The sequence below is a fragment of the Engystomops pustulosus genome, chromosome 3 (genome assembly GCF_040894005.1).
Source record: "Engystomops pustulosus chromosome 3, aEngPut4.maternal, whole genome shotgun sequence".
Taxonomy (NCBI): Eukaryota; Metazoa; Chordata; class Amphibia; order Anura; family Leptodactylidae; genus Engystomops; species Engystomops pustulosus.
In genome coordinates, this window is record NC_092413.1 from 190059281 (window position 1) to 190076148 (window position 16868).

At 40.9% G+C, this 16868-nt stretch overlaps 1 protein-coding gene across 2 annotated transcripts in view; it reads left to right on the forward strand.

Moving 5' to 3' along the window:
• Positions 1-16868, forward strand: part of EPHB1 (EPH receptor B1) — a 223915-nt gene that overhangs the window by 157684 nt on the left and 49363 nt on the right. For both annotated transcript variants that reach the window (XM_072143436.1, XM_072143437.1), the window contains exon 4: positions 9977-10132. In XM_072143436.1, coding sequence (XP_071999537.1) covers positions 9977-10132 — 156 coding nt within the window. The remainder of the gene's footprint in view (positions 1-9976; positions 10133-16868) is intronic.

The following is a 16868-nucleotide window of genomic DNA, read 5'->3' on the forward strand; positions in this document are numbered from 1 at the left end:
CATCATTGGACACATCTAAATTAATTTCTTTATTTATAAAGCACACACATATTACGCAGCGCTGCACAGAGCTTGCAAAATCTGTCCCTGTCCCCAATGGGGATCACAATCTAATCCACCTACCAGTATGTTTTGGAGTGTGGGAGGAAACCGGAGGACCCAGAGGAAACCCACGCAAACACGGAGAAAACATACAAACTCTTTGCAGATGTTGACTCTGGGACTTGAACACAGGTCCCAGCACTGCAAGGCTGTAGTGCTTACCACTAAGCCACCGTGCTGCCCTTTCTTAATGTATTTGGTGGGTGGCTACACTGGTGGTCACAACTATCCCAGTTTCTTGTTGAGAGGAACCTAGCAGATCCTAATTCATCCCAGAAATGAAAACCTCTGTGTGTAGGACCATTTATAAGCTTTGTAGACTTACTTACCATGTCATTTCAGACAAAAAATGCGTTTTTATGTATATGCAAATAAGCCCCCGGGCCTTACCTGCTGGTGTACCCATTTTCCTCTTTCTATACTGCGCAGTGCGCTTCTTTACACATCTTTTTACATCAAATATCACAAGACGAAAGAAAGGCGTGAAAAGGTTACTAACATATCCAATATATTTACATTTATTAGATTGTCATGGTTTATAGGGAGTATTATACAAATTGGAAGCAAAGTTGACAAGGAAATAGATTTATTCAACCAACTGTATGTAATGTCATGTAATGCCCCCTACACGTGCGCAGATGTTACATGGTAGGTGCGCAGCATATGCTTCAGCCAAGTGTCCCTTTCCACATGACCGGCCTGGTAAATGCTATAATGTGTAAATCACACATGAATTATATTCATTCTAATGCTGTATACTAATTGTAATGTGTCTAATTACCAGCAAGGTGCAGTCATTGCAAATATATCACTAATGCCTTCTGCTAATGAAATTAGGCATTATTAATAATCTTTATACACGTCTACATTTACATATATAGAGCTGGCCATGTACATTAAAGGGGTTTCCCAGGATTTTTTTCAGGATAGATCATCAATATGGAGATAGGATAAGCCAAGAAAAGTCCCCCTAACCTGGCTTGGTCACTACACGGTATATGGAGCTGTCCATCTATGTAGACCATGAGTCTCCCAGTGCAGAAGACCATCTGTATTGTAACCCCGCTCATTTAGCAGAATTCACAATGTGTAGGGGAGTCAGACCATTGCCCTGATCAAAGAGGGGTCAAACATGTTGGATTATATTATTATTTGTTTTAATAAAGAGTTGTCTACCGGTAACTTACTCTTCCCTCTCTATGTAGTCATGAGTCACCATCATGTTAAGCTGATCACCTACGTATATTTAGTATATTTAAGGGTTGTAGCTTTTCTGATTGGACTGGGGCCCTGGGGGTGTGTCCTCACACTACTGTGCTCTTAACTCTCTCCAGTGACCTGCTCCAGAGGACCCGGGGGGGGTGTCTTCTGTGGGCGTGTCCTCACACTGCTGCTTTCTTTACGCTCTCCATTGCCCTTCTCTACAGGCCATTTGGGCATTTCCTCACACTGCTGTGCTCTTTACTCTCTCTATTGACCTACTTCACAGGCCATGGGGGCAAGTCCTCACACTGCTATGGTCTAAACTGTATTCATTGACCTGCTCCACAGGACCTGGTGGTGTCTTTACACTGCTCTTTTCTTAACTGTCTTCATTGACCTACTCCACAGGCCCTGGGGGAATTTCCTAACACTGCTGTTCTCTTTATTCTCTCCATTGACATACTTCACAAGCCCTGGCGGCAAGTCCTCACACTACTCAGGTCTTAACTCACTTTACAGGACCTGGGGTATGTCCACTCACTGCTGTGCTCTCCACTGATTTGTTTCACATGCCCTGAGGGCAGGTCCTTACACTGCTGTTTTCTGAAATCTCTTCATTGACTTGCTTCAAGGTCCCTCCGCTAAGTGAATCTCAAGCCTAAGAAAAATCCTGGAATATTAATCCATTTTAATTGTTTTGGTCTAACTAACTACCTAACTAACCCTGGCTTGTGTTTTGCATTGCTAAAGCTGCTGACAGATTCCCTTTCATCACTGTAGAAGCTAGTCACTATCCACTATGTCATCTCTTCCTTGTAGAAATTTCTCTGAGGTCGGAGCCCTTTTACTAATAAGGAGTAAGGATATTGGTCATACGTCTAAATGGAGTAAATGGAGCGTAAGCAGCACTGGATATTAATATTCTTACACTGAGCGTGACTCACTATTCTTCTTGCTTGTAGAACCCTATCTCCTCCCTTATGATCTGGTGAAGACTATGGAGCGTACTTGTACATTTCCATCAGCAGGTGCACTCATTGCTCCATCTCACTTTGGAATCTGTTGGCTAACAATGGCATTGTGTGACCACGGTCTGCTCAATAATTTGGCTCTGCTCCAAAGAGCTGACGACAAATTACCCTGCGACTCTTTAAAGTCATTATGTTCGGCCCTGAGTATGTTCTGTCACTTGTGTCCCTCTAATTCCTTCACCAACGCTATTCACCATCTCCCCCTTCCCCCGTCCATTGGCGCTTCTCACCTTTTATTTGGTATTCAGTCATTTTGCGGTCATCTCCATTATGGCTATTACAAGTTGATAGCCCTTAATTGTGATGGTGTTTGTCTATGTATGCGGCAGGACAATTGCTCTATCTGGCTACAGCCGCACATCCATAATGAAGTACAATTCTGTGTGAATACGTCTGCCTTGCCCGTGCCGCTAATTAGACCCGTTATGCCAGCGCTTATTTATTTATTTCCAGTCCAGCCGCTTCCGCCGCTATTATCGTCCCACAATTATCTTTACAAATGTCATGTGAAATCTACAAACAAGCATTTTCCGAGCTTTGCCCCACCTCCCCCCAACTGTTACTAGAGGGAATAAGGGAATACATCTGTTTTACTGTAGACGCAAAAAAATAAAAAATCACTTTTTTTTTTCAAGTTTTGGTTTTAAAGTTTTCCTCTTTTGGTTAACACTATTATTTTAATGAGTTTCTGAAAACAGAAGCTTATGACAGATAAGAATTGCTCACTCAGTCCTCTCCAGTCGGCACATTTCCTTCCCCGCTGTATAAAATTGAGACATTATTTCATTCGGGTTCTTTTATGTTCAGAACGGTCCTCTGTCTACTCGTCTTGACGTGTAATATCCTCTACGAGTTGTAGATAATTGGAGTGGTGCCATTTCTCGTTTGTCCCATCTGATGAGGTCTTCAATTATGGAGATGACATTGTCACAATATGGATTATGCTCCGTGCACGAAGGTGACCAAGGCGATAATATGAAGCTGATGTTAGCACCATCTTACTATTCATTGATCATGATCTATGCCTTTAAGTCAACTCACTAATTAAGTCATAGGACAAAGTTTCCCCTATGAAACTACATAAATCTCCTAAGGGCTCATTCACACGAACATAATGGGGACCGATGTGCGTTTGTACCATTTGTACTGTATATTGGTCCTCATTGATGTCTTTGTGCGGTGAGCGCCTGTTGTCCCATGACATTGTCCTAGAACATGCCCGATATTTCAGCTTGTTACGGCTACTAGCTTCTCTAAGGAGAGGGGAGGGGGGAGCAGCGCTCATCCCTCCTCCTTTCCAGCATATGGCTGTATGTTCTCCTAGGCTACGGCTTGGTCAAACATATCTCGTGTGAATGTACCCTAAGATATGGTATTACTAAAGTTACTGCAAACTTGTCGTTGGTAGAGATCTATCACCACGTCGGCTGGTTTCTCGTATTGCTGTTTGAGACGTTTTGGTCTCAACTAAGTAGATGTTGCAGAGCTTAAATACCAAAACAACCTTTGGACTTCAATGACTCCATTACTGGAAGACAAAGTCCAAGCTTTCCTAATCTCAGTTTTGAGTTATATCTGAAAGTCATATAATAAAGCTTCCCTTTTATAATTACAGTTAAAGGGGTGGTTGTTATTGTTAAGACAGAGGATTACATTCTGATCGAGGGAGTCTGACTACTGGGACCCCACTAATCACCAGAAACGTCCCAATAGTAGTGTTAGTGATGGAAATTGAGACCCCCTCGTTCTTGTGAACTTCAGGGTTCCATTCTCATGATTGGTGAATGTCCAACTGCTGGGACCCTGACCAATCAGATCCAATAACCTGTGGAGAGGGGATAACAATCAAATTTGGTACAACCCCTTTAACTGTAATTTTAAAGGGGAAGCCTATGGCTTTGAGATATAACTGATCAGATTGTTAGCCAAAATAGTTGGATTTTCTATATCCTCAGAAAATCCACATACAGGGGCTACCAGAGATCACAGGAATGATTTATTACAACTTTACCACTGCATCCATTGCCTCTGCTAGCTACAGCTGATTTTGTGGAGGGCATTAAGTACCATTATTCAATTGTACAGTGGTGGGGAATGGGGGATGGGAGTGCTCTGGTATTTACCATCAAAATCCATCATGATAAACGAGAAACACTTAGAGAGACATGGATCCAAGAACCTTGACTGTGGTAATCTTCTTATATTTATTATCCATGATCCCCTCCTTCTAAAATCAAGTTTTAAGATTATGCTAATGAGCCAGAAGGGCTCTGGGGGGCTTCGTACTGTAGCTTCACGGGCTGTTACACTTCCCCCCTCCCACTTTGTGTGATTACATCAGGCAGAGGGAAGGGGGAAGTTCTGAGAAAGCATAGGGGGACGAGACAGTGTAATAGCCTATGAACCTACATGACAGAGGGTCTCTGTTAACCTTTCTGGCTCATTAACGTACTATTATAAATTGATTTTAGAAGGAAGGAGGCCATGGGTAACAAATACAAGAAGATTACCACAGTGCCTTGATCTATGAATAAGTGTCCCTGGCTCAACAGACGGGATTTTAATGGAAGATTTCCTTAAACACCAAGTGTGGGAGCCACAGAGAAATTATGAAAAACTATTTTAAATAGTTAAATTGTATGACATTAGGAAATCCTGGATTTTGTCTTCCAGTAACCATTCATGTCCATAGGATGGATAGTAATGAATGGGGTTCTGGTATGTGGACTGTACCCTTGGGCTATTACATATATGGGGTGAATGGGAAGGTGATAACAGGGTTGGATTGGGTTGTGGGGATGGTTGCTTCATCTTTTTGTTCAAGGTTTGTATATATTTTATTATTTTCTATACTTGGCTGATCATACGGCAAATCATCTCCTGGATCTAGAGCGGCTGTAAATTATAAAAAGAAAGTATTTGTCTAAAATTACAGTTCGGCTTCTTTATTCCATCATATTATTTTACTGTCACTAACTGCTACCTTTTACAGTCAGCCTCGCAAATAACAGCATTGAAGATGACATTTAGACAGCCGTAGAACAGTGATTAACCAAAAAAATGGGGAATGTATCGTTATTTTATACAGCCTTAATAAATTACTTATAAGCCTCTTCCTGCAGTACCATAAGCAATCTCAGATTGTCTTCTAATGTAAGAGCGGCTGCAATGAGGCCCTGTAGGGCAATAATGGTATTTTACGTATGTGTTATGTTTAATATTAATGCAGTCATTTTATTGCCTGTCTTAATGCTCGGGCTTGGATGACATACTTTTTTGGCTATTTATATGTGACTCATCCCGATTTTGAGGCGAACATATGTACACATTAGACAAAAGTTGATGAAAATGGAAGATTTTCCATTAAACCACCAACTTACTTTCATTTCATGTTTCTGGATATTTTCGCAGGACACAGTGGATCCATGATGATTCCTGAAAGTCAACCATATGCCAATATACAGATGCAGTATGCTCACTGGGCCTCCATGTTTGGTTCGTTATGGAATGACATTTACTGCCTAGAACTGAGCTTCTTAGGAAAGCAGGGGGATCCTTTTTGCTGACTTTCAGTTATGGAGTTTAAAGACCTTCAGATATCCTGGAAGGGTTTTCCTATACATGATATGAACCAACAAAAAAGTAGGATTTCAGGGCTAGAAGTCGAAGGCCAGAATACAACTTGGTATTTGGTTTGTGTAGCCTTGGGCCCCCTTGAAGACTTGGACCTTGATAAGGTTGGCCAAAGCCATACTTGAAAGTGTGGTTTGGCTACGTGAACCCGGATGCTCACCTATACTGATAACACCCAGCATTGGTTTTGGCACCAATTGCAGGTGTTACCCTTTAAATGCCACGTGGAAAGCTGGGGATTGACAATCCTCGAGAAAATGCCAGCAATTTAATGACTTCTGGCTGAACCTGCAAACCCTAATTCTGTATGAATCTACTTTGTATCATATAATGACAGATGGTATTAAGTAGCATAAAGAAGTGAGGCCTACCCAGAGACCAAGGCCTGCAGGTTCTCATGTCAGTAGTGTAGCCAGGATCACAGGGACAACAAGATCCCTCCATAAGGAAGTAGCAAGGGCATTGAACAATTTCTTGGGCATGGAAAGAAGGATAATTACACTTTCAGGCCCCCTTCCTCCAGGCCAGCTCTGTGTTCACCATGACTGGGTGTAATAGACCTCTATGGGGGTCATGATCTGGCTGAAATTTGTACGGCCAGATTAGGGCCACCAATCTCTTGTGAACTAAGCTTTTTCTCTATTTGTATGGAGAACACGGACTACAAATACAAATGGATATTAGAGATACGGTTAGCATTAGGGTTAACCTGAATTCTAACAGTATCCCTGATGCTACCCCTATATCTTGTGAATAGAGATGAGCGGGGTTCATCTGGGGTTGCGGTGTGTCCCGCGCAACTTGGATATATTGCTGGATTGGTGACTAAACAGCCAATCCGGCAAATTGACGCCCCTAACCAACTAGCTACGGCTGGGATTGGCACAGGACGCACCTGAACCCCGTTTTGATTTGCTTGTCTCTAATGGAGATATAAATAAGCCCTATATGTGCATGGGGTCATTGCTAGGGGTAGGGCATGGGGTAGATAGATGGGTTTGGCCCCCAGTACCCTGGGACTACTAAGCGATGGTATTATAATTAGTAGGTATGGGGCCCCATAACATTGCACCTTCAATGATACAGAAGCTCTCAGATACACAGAATACTACAATATATGGTTTGCTTTGACATTTTTTGCTCATATACAATGAAGGGTGGTACTACTCCTGTCTGTATTGAATAGGGTGCTGCTGAATATGTATCCTGCACTGTATTACTTTTCCATGTACCAATATCTTTGTGAATGTTGTAGGGGAAGATAGATGACTGCAAATTTCTGCTTTAATGCATTTCCAGCAAATGTAGCTGGAGTAAGAGTGATCACCCTGTGTCCTTGCATAGGGAGCCGGGCTGATTGCAGAGCTGTGAGCTATGGGGACCGTGATGGGGTTAAGTGTCGAGTGCTTGTGTGTTTCTGATTGGGATAAGGGAACGAAGCCGCATTCCCCATCTCCTTGGTGTCAGGATATGAGTCTCCTTCAGGTAACCAGGGGATAGGAAATTAATAGAAGCTGGTGGAATAACCACTTTTTCAAGCAATTTCCTTTTGAAGATATGGTCTGGCTAATCTTTATTGAAGCCCTTTAACTTGTCACTCAGCGCTTCTGTCTGGATATTAGTTGATGATGTGGAGAAATTGATTGCAGTGTCAGAAGTGACTGCGGCTCCGGGACCTCATTTTTTGCATTTATCCCGGGGTTAAGAACAAAATACCTCTAAAGGACGTGAATATGAACTTTCCAAAAGAAATTTCTGATAAGACTTTGCTGATTTTGGGATACTGGAATGTGGTTTTAGTTCAATCAGCTCCTAATTCCCCAGACAAGTAAAATCACCATTGTGTAGGACACCCTATAAGCTTCTCACACATACATTCCATGTTTTCAAGCATTTTGTAATTTAAGAGAAAATACTCTTTGCATATGCAAATTAGCTTCTTGATGCACCATCGTTAGGTCCATCTAATTTCCTCATTCTATACCCCTTTTTACAATAAGCAATTGCTGTGTATTGGCACGGGGTTGGACACACAACATAGCATGGGTTAGAAGAACACCGGTTCACCAGAAGACATAGGGACAGATTTATCAAGCTGTCTGAAAGTCAGAATATTTCTAGTTGCCCATGGCAACCAATCACAGCTCCTCTTTAAAATATTCATGAACACTGGTAAAATGAAAGCTGAGCTGTGATTGGTTGCCATGTGTAACTGGAAATATTCTGACTTTCAGACAGCTTGATAAATCTGCCCCATAGTCTTCTATTGCTAGCCCTCTAGGGTACTCATATGGTTTTATAAATGCTGGATTTTTGGGGTTTCACTGTTGACCCACCCCGGTTATAGACACGTCAGATCTTTTAGATCCCTTAGATTCCAGTTCTTAGACTCTTTCGACCTCCTGTCAAACATGCAAGCGTTACAGTTAGTTGTATCTTCTGGCGGCTATGAAAAATTAAGCACCTTTTTTCATGCTCAGCAACACCTTTTGTGACACTTATACATCATATATTTTTATTTATTCCCTCACTTAACTCTTTAAGATCTAACTCTCAGTTTATCTTTATGTTAAGAGGATTTCAGTATGTGTTGGCATCATGTTGCTAGAATAATTTTCACAATTTCCTTTGGCTTTTTATAATCTTCTTCTAGATTTCTGCACTAACCTTGGGTGTTTTCATACACGCTGTCAACTTTTGTGCCTTTGGTCACCAAATCAATCCTGTCTTATATAAGTTCCTACACCAAAGCATGTATGCTTTTACAATAAGGGTAACTAAACAATCAAGTATTTCTCTATAAGAGCCTTTGCATTTATCTCTGCTATTCTTTGTTGAGTCAACACTACTGCCCTCCGCAATGTACCTCTCTACCGGCAAGGCCTCATTCATTTCTTTAATGGGTTGTCCACTTTCAGCAAATAATTGATATTGGTTACAGAATTAAAAGTTAAAAAATTGTCCAATATACTTTCTGTTTCAACTTCCCACGGGTTTCTAGATCTCTAGCTCTTATGGTAAAAATCTGACCTCTGATTGGTTGTTAGGGGTGAGAAAGGCAATGATACTTTAAGAAGTTATTTAATAAGTTTTATTCTATGCAAATCGAGTCATTTGACCACTTGAAGTCAATAGACATGACGCAAACTGTAAGCCCTTCTTACTACTACTAGTCTAGTATAGAGCCCCCATTATCTATACAGTAAGTGACCATGAGGTAGTACTGAATAATTTAACTGACTGAGACGTAAAGGGAAGCAGAATGGATTAAGACTGCCATGGGCCCTGAGCTGTATGAATATTATAACCCTACAAGTCTGGAATTACTTACTACATATGGTACTAGAATCAGCTTCTTGGGGAATGGTGGATGTGACCCTTCTATCTGCTTTCAGTCTGTGGTTTCAGGACCTTTGGAGGACCTTCAAAAGTCCTGAAATATATATACATGTATATTGAGAGCAGGAACAGATCTATGAAGATTTCATGGATGAAGGCCGTTCTAAGTACAAAATTTAGTGGGTGGTTTAAGTGGTTAATTTGCCCCCTCGAAGGCTTGGGCCCCGGGCTACTGCCCAAACCGTCTATATTATAATCCACTACATAAAATAAGCCATGTAAGGGTTACAAAATAAACTTTGACTATGAGAAGACATATTAACTTAGTAGTATTAAGGCACAGTGCATGTTTAAGTGTTGACACAGCCAGTAGATTGGAAATCAATAGTAGCACAAGCAAACATATCCATGACTCAGTCTGTCCGAGACACCTGCCTCGATCCCACATCTGACATTGAATGGAGACAGCAGTCTGACCGACTGGTTATATGCATTCAGACACAACAGTCTGACTTTCTCCGACCTTCAGGTTGTCATGTAGACAGGGTGACACGTGGAAAACATGCCATGACTCCTGATCGTACTATCGTCTGCATGTGTGATTATATTCTGTAAAACCTTGAGTAGTAGGAATTAATGCAATGTTTTATTGTGTCTTTTTTCTATAGCCTGTCCGGCTGGCATGTTTAAGGCTAATCAAGGCCTGGGAATCTGTGCCCCCTGCCCCGCCAACAGCCGATCTACTGCCGAGGCCTCTCCGATCTGTGTGTGCCGCAATGGATATTACAGGGCAGATAACGATCCAGCGGAGGCCATGTGTACCAGTAAGTATTATATATTTCATGATTCACAACCTACTTTTTTAGAAGCTGTGATATTATGTGTCTTATTTCTCACAACCTTCCTTAGTTCTTATGTGAAGATCTTATCAGATGTTTAGTACCAATCCCTTGACTGTAACACATTCCTTTAGGAAGCTGTTTGCATCAAGTCCATCTTTACCAGGGGCTGCAGATTTATCCGAAATACTTTAACCTATTACATTAGTAAGCAGCTCCTAGTACAGTTTTTAGAGGTGACAGGTCCTCTTTAAATTCTTTGATGTCAATGACAATTGACATTGGAAAATAAAGCTCCAATCCCTACAAGATAGGGTTGAATTGTAAAATTAACTTAAAATCGTGGACATTGACATTGAAATAAAGAATTATCTGATTCTTATACCATGAGGTTCAAAGGTGGACTTTGATATAGAAGAATGGAGCTTGTAACCCTGTAAGATACCGATCAATGGTTGACATATACTTCGGAAAAAGGAGCTCCAATCCTATAAGATTCAGTGGGGGATCCCTATAAGATTCAATGGGGGATATTGGCAATTGGAATTGGATATTGGAATTAATAGCTCTGATTCCTATAACATGGGGTTTAATGTTGGACATTGACATATAAAAATAGAGCTTGGATCCCTGTAATATATGGTTCAATGGAGGACGTTGACATAGAAAATGGAGCTCCAATTCTTATAAGATACTGATCAATGGTTGACATTCATTTTGAAAAATGGAGCTCCAATCCCTATAAGATACTGATCAATGGTTGACATTCATTTTGAAAAATGGAGCTCCAGTCCCTGTAAAAAGGGTTGAATGGTGGACACTGACATTGAAATGAAGCTCTGTTTCCTATAACTAAGAGTTCAATGGTGGACATTGGCATCAAAACATGGAGCTCCAATCCCCATAAGATAGGAGTGAACAGTGGACATTCATACATCAATTCATAAACTGTGACTGATAAAAATTGCAGATGCACCAATTTTCTAGTCCATTGGCTGATGAATCACGAGCGGACTTCCAAATCGTTAACTCAATCTACAATCATGACCCTTCTTACTGGTAATGATGCAGCTGCCGCTGGTTTTGCTAGTGTATTGTGTGCCAGTATGTATTATGCAACTGCTGTATAATTTAGTTATGACTTGTGCTGGTAGCAGGGTAGTATAATATACTATTCTGCCTCTACGCTCCATACATTTCTTTGTGTGTTTGCCTTTAGTAATTTATCAGTCTCATAGGCCAGTTTCAGCCTTGCTGCTAATTTCATTTCTGACAATTTAGTTATAAAAACCCCAGAAAGGCTTGTTCTCTTGCAGATGTTAGGAGGACGGCTGGTGCTTCACAATGAAACACATTTATTATCTCCCTGGAAGCCCCTCCTGACCTTGTTTCATAGCTCCGTACGATTAGCAGAGAAATGAATTTACAAATTTGCCATCGTACATAACACCAGAGCCATCTTTTCTTCTTTTGTCCCTAAAGGTTACACCACAGCTTTCATGTAATATTAATGGCATTATTATTACTTTGGGAGTAGAGGGAGCTCATTGCAGGTTAACTCTGAGGAGGCCAAAATTGCCGCAGAATAGGGGGCTGTTTCTATATAGAGGGTTGTGATTGGGAAGCTGCTACTAATCCTCTAAGGGTCGTCTCATTGAGTATTCACATAATAATCTGCTGACCAATGGCACAATGAACATTGATGAAACCTTCCTTGGAGGCATCATCCGATTGCAGATGAAGCAAGTCTTGTACTACACGGCTCGTAGAGACAACACAGGTCACAGGTCCGACAATATAATTAACTTTAGTATTTTCCCTTACATTATATCAATGGTGAGCTAGTTGAAGGAAACAGAAATTTAAATTAACCCTAGCGTCTAAAACCATATAACTCAACATAAAGTCTAAAATAATATAATAGCAATTCACAAAATGAGATTTCTAATTAATAGTAGGGTTTCTCACAAATGACATTTATTCCCTATCCACAGGATAGAATAAGTGTCTGATAACCAGGGGTTGTACCATGGCTGTGATTGGTCAGGGGGGACACCGATCATTGGTTAGGTAGAGGCATCAATTTTCCAGATTGGCTGCACGGCCTCCAATCCGGGTCGATGGGACGCACCCAAAGCACGGCCTCAAATCCAATCCCTGGAAGATTACCAGAACCATATAAATCTTCTATCTAGTTATCTTATGGTAAATAGTAAAAAGGCATAAAGCTGAGGTCCTCTTTGGTGCAGTATTGCAGAGGATTTTTTTTAAAGATGGCTTCTTTTCTGTATAACTGTGTCGGACGATAACACCCATGCATAACAAGGACCTGTCCCCATGTTTTTTTTTAGTAAATACTTTTTGTATAACTCTACATAGTGCAATTTATTTGTTATTCCTCCGATATTTTTGGTAAATTGACAACTAATAATAATATGAATTATTATAATTCATAACACCCAGTAGGCAATTTTTTAATTAATTTCTTGGCGAAATAACAAAGGAACAGGGGCTCGAAAAAGGGGCTTTGACTCTTTGAACACGCTTCCCGACCATGCATACTTAATAGATATTGACAGTTGTCTCAGCCAACACTTTTTGAATGTTTTTGGACAACTAGTAGCCTGCAGATGTCAGATGTGATATCATAAGGAATCTGAAAATCTGACATATCCGTATTTATAGTATCTATAACCCAGTAAGTGAGAACCGTCTTCTCCAGGCCCCCGCACAATTACGTAGTTTACTTTATGTTAACGATGTCCATGACTATTGCCACAAAACCTCTTAAAACGGAACATGTGGTAGATTGGAGGAAGACATTTCTGTGAAATTCTGATCCATTTATATAAATAGGAATGTTTTACTGGTAAACAAAGACATTTCGTCACTGAAGCAACCACCTGTGCACCACATCTATCCTAAGGGTTAACATGAGAAGGTTACAGAAATGATTGTATTGCCTTCAGGATGCCTGCTCTGCATGATAACAGGCCCAGCGAGATGTTGATAGATGTGTGATAATGGAGATAACCGCGGCTCGTGTGCCTGCTGTCTATACATCTAGACTGATCAATACAGGACTGTGACCATGGTGTAATACTGCGCCATTATCTACTGTATACATTAGAGTAGTAGCCGTAGAAGGTGCTGTAGTACTTATTGACATGTCACATATTCAGCAAGATAAAAAGGATCCTGTCATGAGAAAAACATATACTCGAAGGAAAGTCTACAGTTTTGGTGAAAATAAGTGCAATTTACTTGAAGAGGACTTTTCTTCTCTCTTTACATCTTTGTTGTCGAAGACTTTTGGATCCCCCATGTCTTTACTTGTCATTTCTCCTAGGAATGAATCCATATATTACTTAGAGTATCAGAGAGATAACCATTATCCACTTTACTACCCCAGAACGCCAGATATGTTACTATAGAGCACCAAAGATGTAATTGTAAACCACCTCGCTACCCTAGATCACCGAGACTGTATCGATAAACCATCTTACTATCCTAGATTACCAGGGATGTTACCAAAGACCTCCTCACTAACTTGAGGGCGTAACTTGAGGGGGAGCAGAGGGTGTGGTCACAAACGGGTCCAAGAGGCTTTGGGGGCCCATAAGGTCTCACTTTCCCATATGAGAAGACTAGTACTATAAACCAGATATTATAGTCGGGGGCCTGGCACAAACTTTGCACTGGGGCCCATCAGCTTCAAGTTACGCCACTGATGTAACTGTAAACTTCATTTCTAATGTAGATCACCAGGGATGTTATCATAAATCTCCTCATAACCCTAGATCACCTGAAATGCAACTATAAGCTGCCTTCATTCCCCTAATCACCAGAAATATAACTATAAACCACCTTGCTAAACTAGATCACTATGGATGAGCAAGAAAGTGTCAGTGCTCTACTCCACAATAGGCTCCTATTCACATTCGGTCATGAGGAGTCTCACCACCCCTTTTCTTTAGGTTAGGATTAGAGGTCTCCTGGGTTCAGTGCCCTTCTCTCCGCCTCCACTTACTGGACCGAAGCGTGCGCCCCATCTCACTCTTGTGCCCGAGGGTCACTATCATCCCTGTATCTGAGATTGCGGATAAATTGTGTAGAACGCCAGGATAAAGGATACAAACAATTTATTGTATATACTCACAAAAAGCACATTTACAAAGCGCACATATCACATCCTTAAAATCAAAGATGCCAAACACCTTGCCTGACCCAGGTTTTGCCTCTTCTGGCTTCTTCTTCAAGGGCTAGATCACCATGGATGCCACAAAAAAACCTTATCACTGATCTAGATCACTAGGAATGAGACTATAAACCTCCTCACTACCCTGGATAACCAGAGATTTTACTAAAAATCTCAACACTCTAGATCACCATGAATGTAACTATAATACTCCTCACTACCACAGATCACCATGACTTTTACCAAAAACCTCCTTAATACCCTAGAACACTGCGGCTCATTTACTTAGGGTCGCGCTGCTCATTTTCGTCGGACTGTTCACCTTTTTCGGGGATTACACGGCTTGCACAGGTATTTAAGAAGTGTCTGCGTGAGGATTTTGGTGCAGCTGCGCCGGCTTCCATGCGACACAGATTAGGAGGCGTGCCGGCGGACTGTCTGACTGATCCGGACTGAGCGCGAGATTTAACTTTCAAATTGTGTCGCAAGCCCAAGCACTTACATGGACCAGGAGGAAGAAGGAGAACTCTGTCGGACCTGAGCGGGAAGTAACACATGCAGGATATCGGGTGCACGATCTTAGTGAATCACTGCACAGTGCATGATCGCCGGACAACGCACTTTCAGTGAACTCGAGCGCCCGGGTAAGTAAATGTGCACCACTGTATCTATAAACCGTCTTGCTATCTTAGATCACCAGGAATGTTCCCATAAACGTCTACACTACACAAGTTCACCCGGGTTAGAACCATTTTCTCATTTCTTATCCTAGATCAGAACAGAAGTTACCAAATTTGGTTTATGTAGTTTAAAGAAAGTATTGCTGAAGGGTCTTTATGCCTTTTTTAGATTGTTACAATATTACATCATTAATTATAGTTACTTCATTTTAGGAGATGGGTCATTGAACCAGGAATTCCAGATTTAGGGCTAGGATGAATTTTCCCTAAAAATGAGGAAAGTTCAGATTCTACCTGATGGGATTTTTGCTTTTTCTAGATAAACATTGTAGGATGAAAGGCTGAACTAGATAGACATATATCTTTTTATCTGCCTCACCAACTATGTTATTATTAACCCCTTTACTACCCTTGACTATTCATCTATTTTGGGGAGAAAATTATTTTGATTTAATATGAGAAGATGTAATTTGGTAATGAAACGTGGCTAAGACATTCTAGACCGACTCAACATTAATTTAATATTTTGTTAAGATTACCTTGATTATCTTAAATGGTAATATTCCTGTAAGCAATTGACACCGAGCTTAGTTCAGGCTGAATATGAACATGCATGGAAATGGATCATGTAGTTTTTAATTAATAATGTGAGGACCTTAAGTAGTTAAATGGCCTCATTTCTATAAGAGGTGAAAGAACAAGATCTCTCCATATTCCTAGCTGCAGTTATTAATAGTATCATATACAATACTTAATCAAAATTGTACACTTGGAAATATCAAGGTCTCTGCTTGACTCCCAGAATCCTTAGCTCGGCGCTGATACGGCTCCCCTGCTGATAAGTGGTATTTAAGCCAATCAATAAATCTACCATTCAGGAAAAATCTTTAATCCTACAATTTATGGTCAAACCATAAAATATATCTATGGCCTATAGCGAGCTCCACAGGCAGCCGTTCATCTCTATAGGTAGAAGCAAATTTCGACTTTAATGGAAGACATTGAATTTAATAAACAGGGGGGATTTCTCTGCAGCTTTTCATTAGAACTTGGGATCATCTAAGGCTCAAGAAAGGTCAATCTGACCGGAGTTCTTAAGTGCTAAATCCCCTTTCACCTAGGGCCGATAGCGCAGGGGAGGTGATGGAGGTCCACCAGCGACCTGGTCCTAGGATGCGGTTATGAGCTTGACTCGTAAGGAAAACGAGATATGAAATGTTAACGTGCCCGGCCTCTCAAATGTGACTTTCTTGTACATGGTAACTGTGGTAACGGCTTGTAGAGTGGCTTACAAAGTGGTTGTTATAACGTGATTAAGTGACATGGTACTTGCTACTGGTAACCCTTTCCAGCCCTGCCTTATGAATCTACGCTGCCTTACTGTATATAATGTACAGATTGTATTCAATGCATAACATGGCACAAGCTCTTAGCTGGTTTAGGGCAATTAGTGGAACAATGGGCAGTGGTTACCGCCATACGCAGAGGCTCCCCGCTTACAGTAGACTGCACAGTTCCTTATAAGGTCATTATAGTATAGTAAATTATAATTGTTATCCATACAATGTCTTGTATTTCATTCTTTAGATTGTAAAGACTTTGTCATAAAAGAACTTTCTATATAAATTATATTCAAGTATTCGGCGACCCACACTACTACACATATTATTGGTCACGTGCATGGAGAACCATAGGGGAACATAATGAGCAAGACGCGTGTGAATGAAGTTGTGTCTACCTTCACATTTATTCTTTTTTGTCACGTTCCCGCTGTTCTCTGACAGTCACAATGGTTCCGCATGCTGTGCTATTCGTGCTACTAAAAAGTTGGAAACTGGAAATC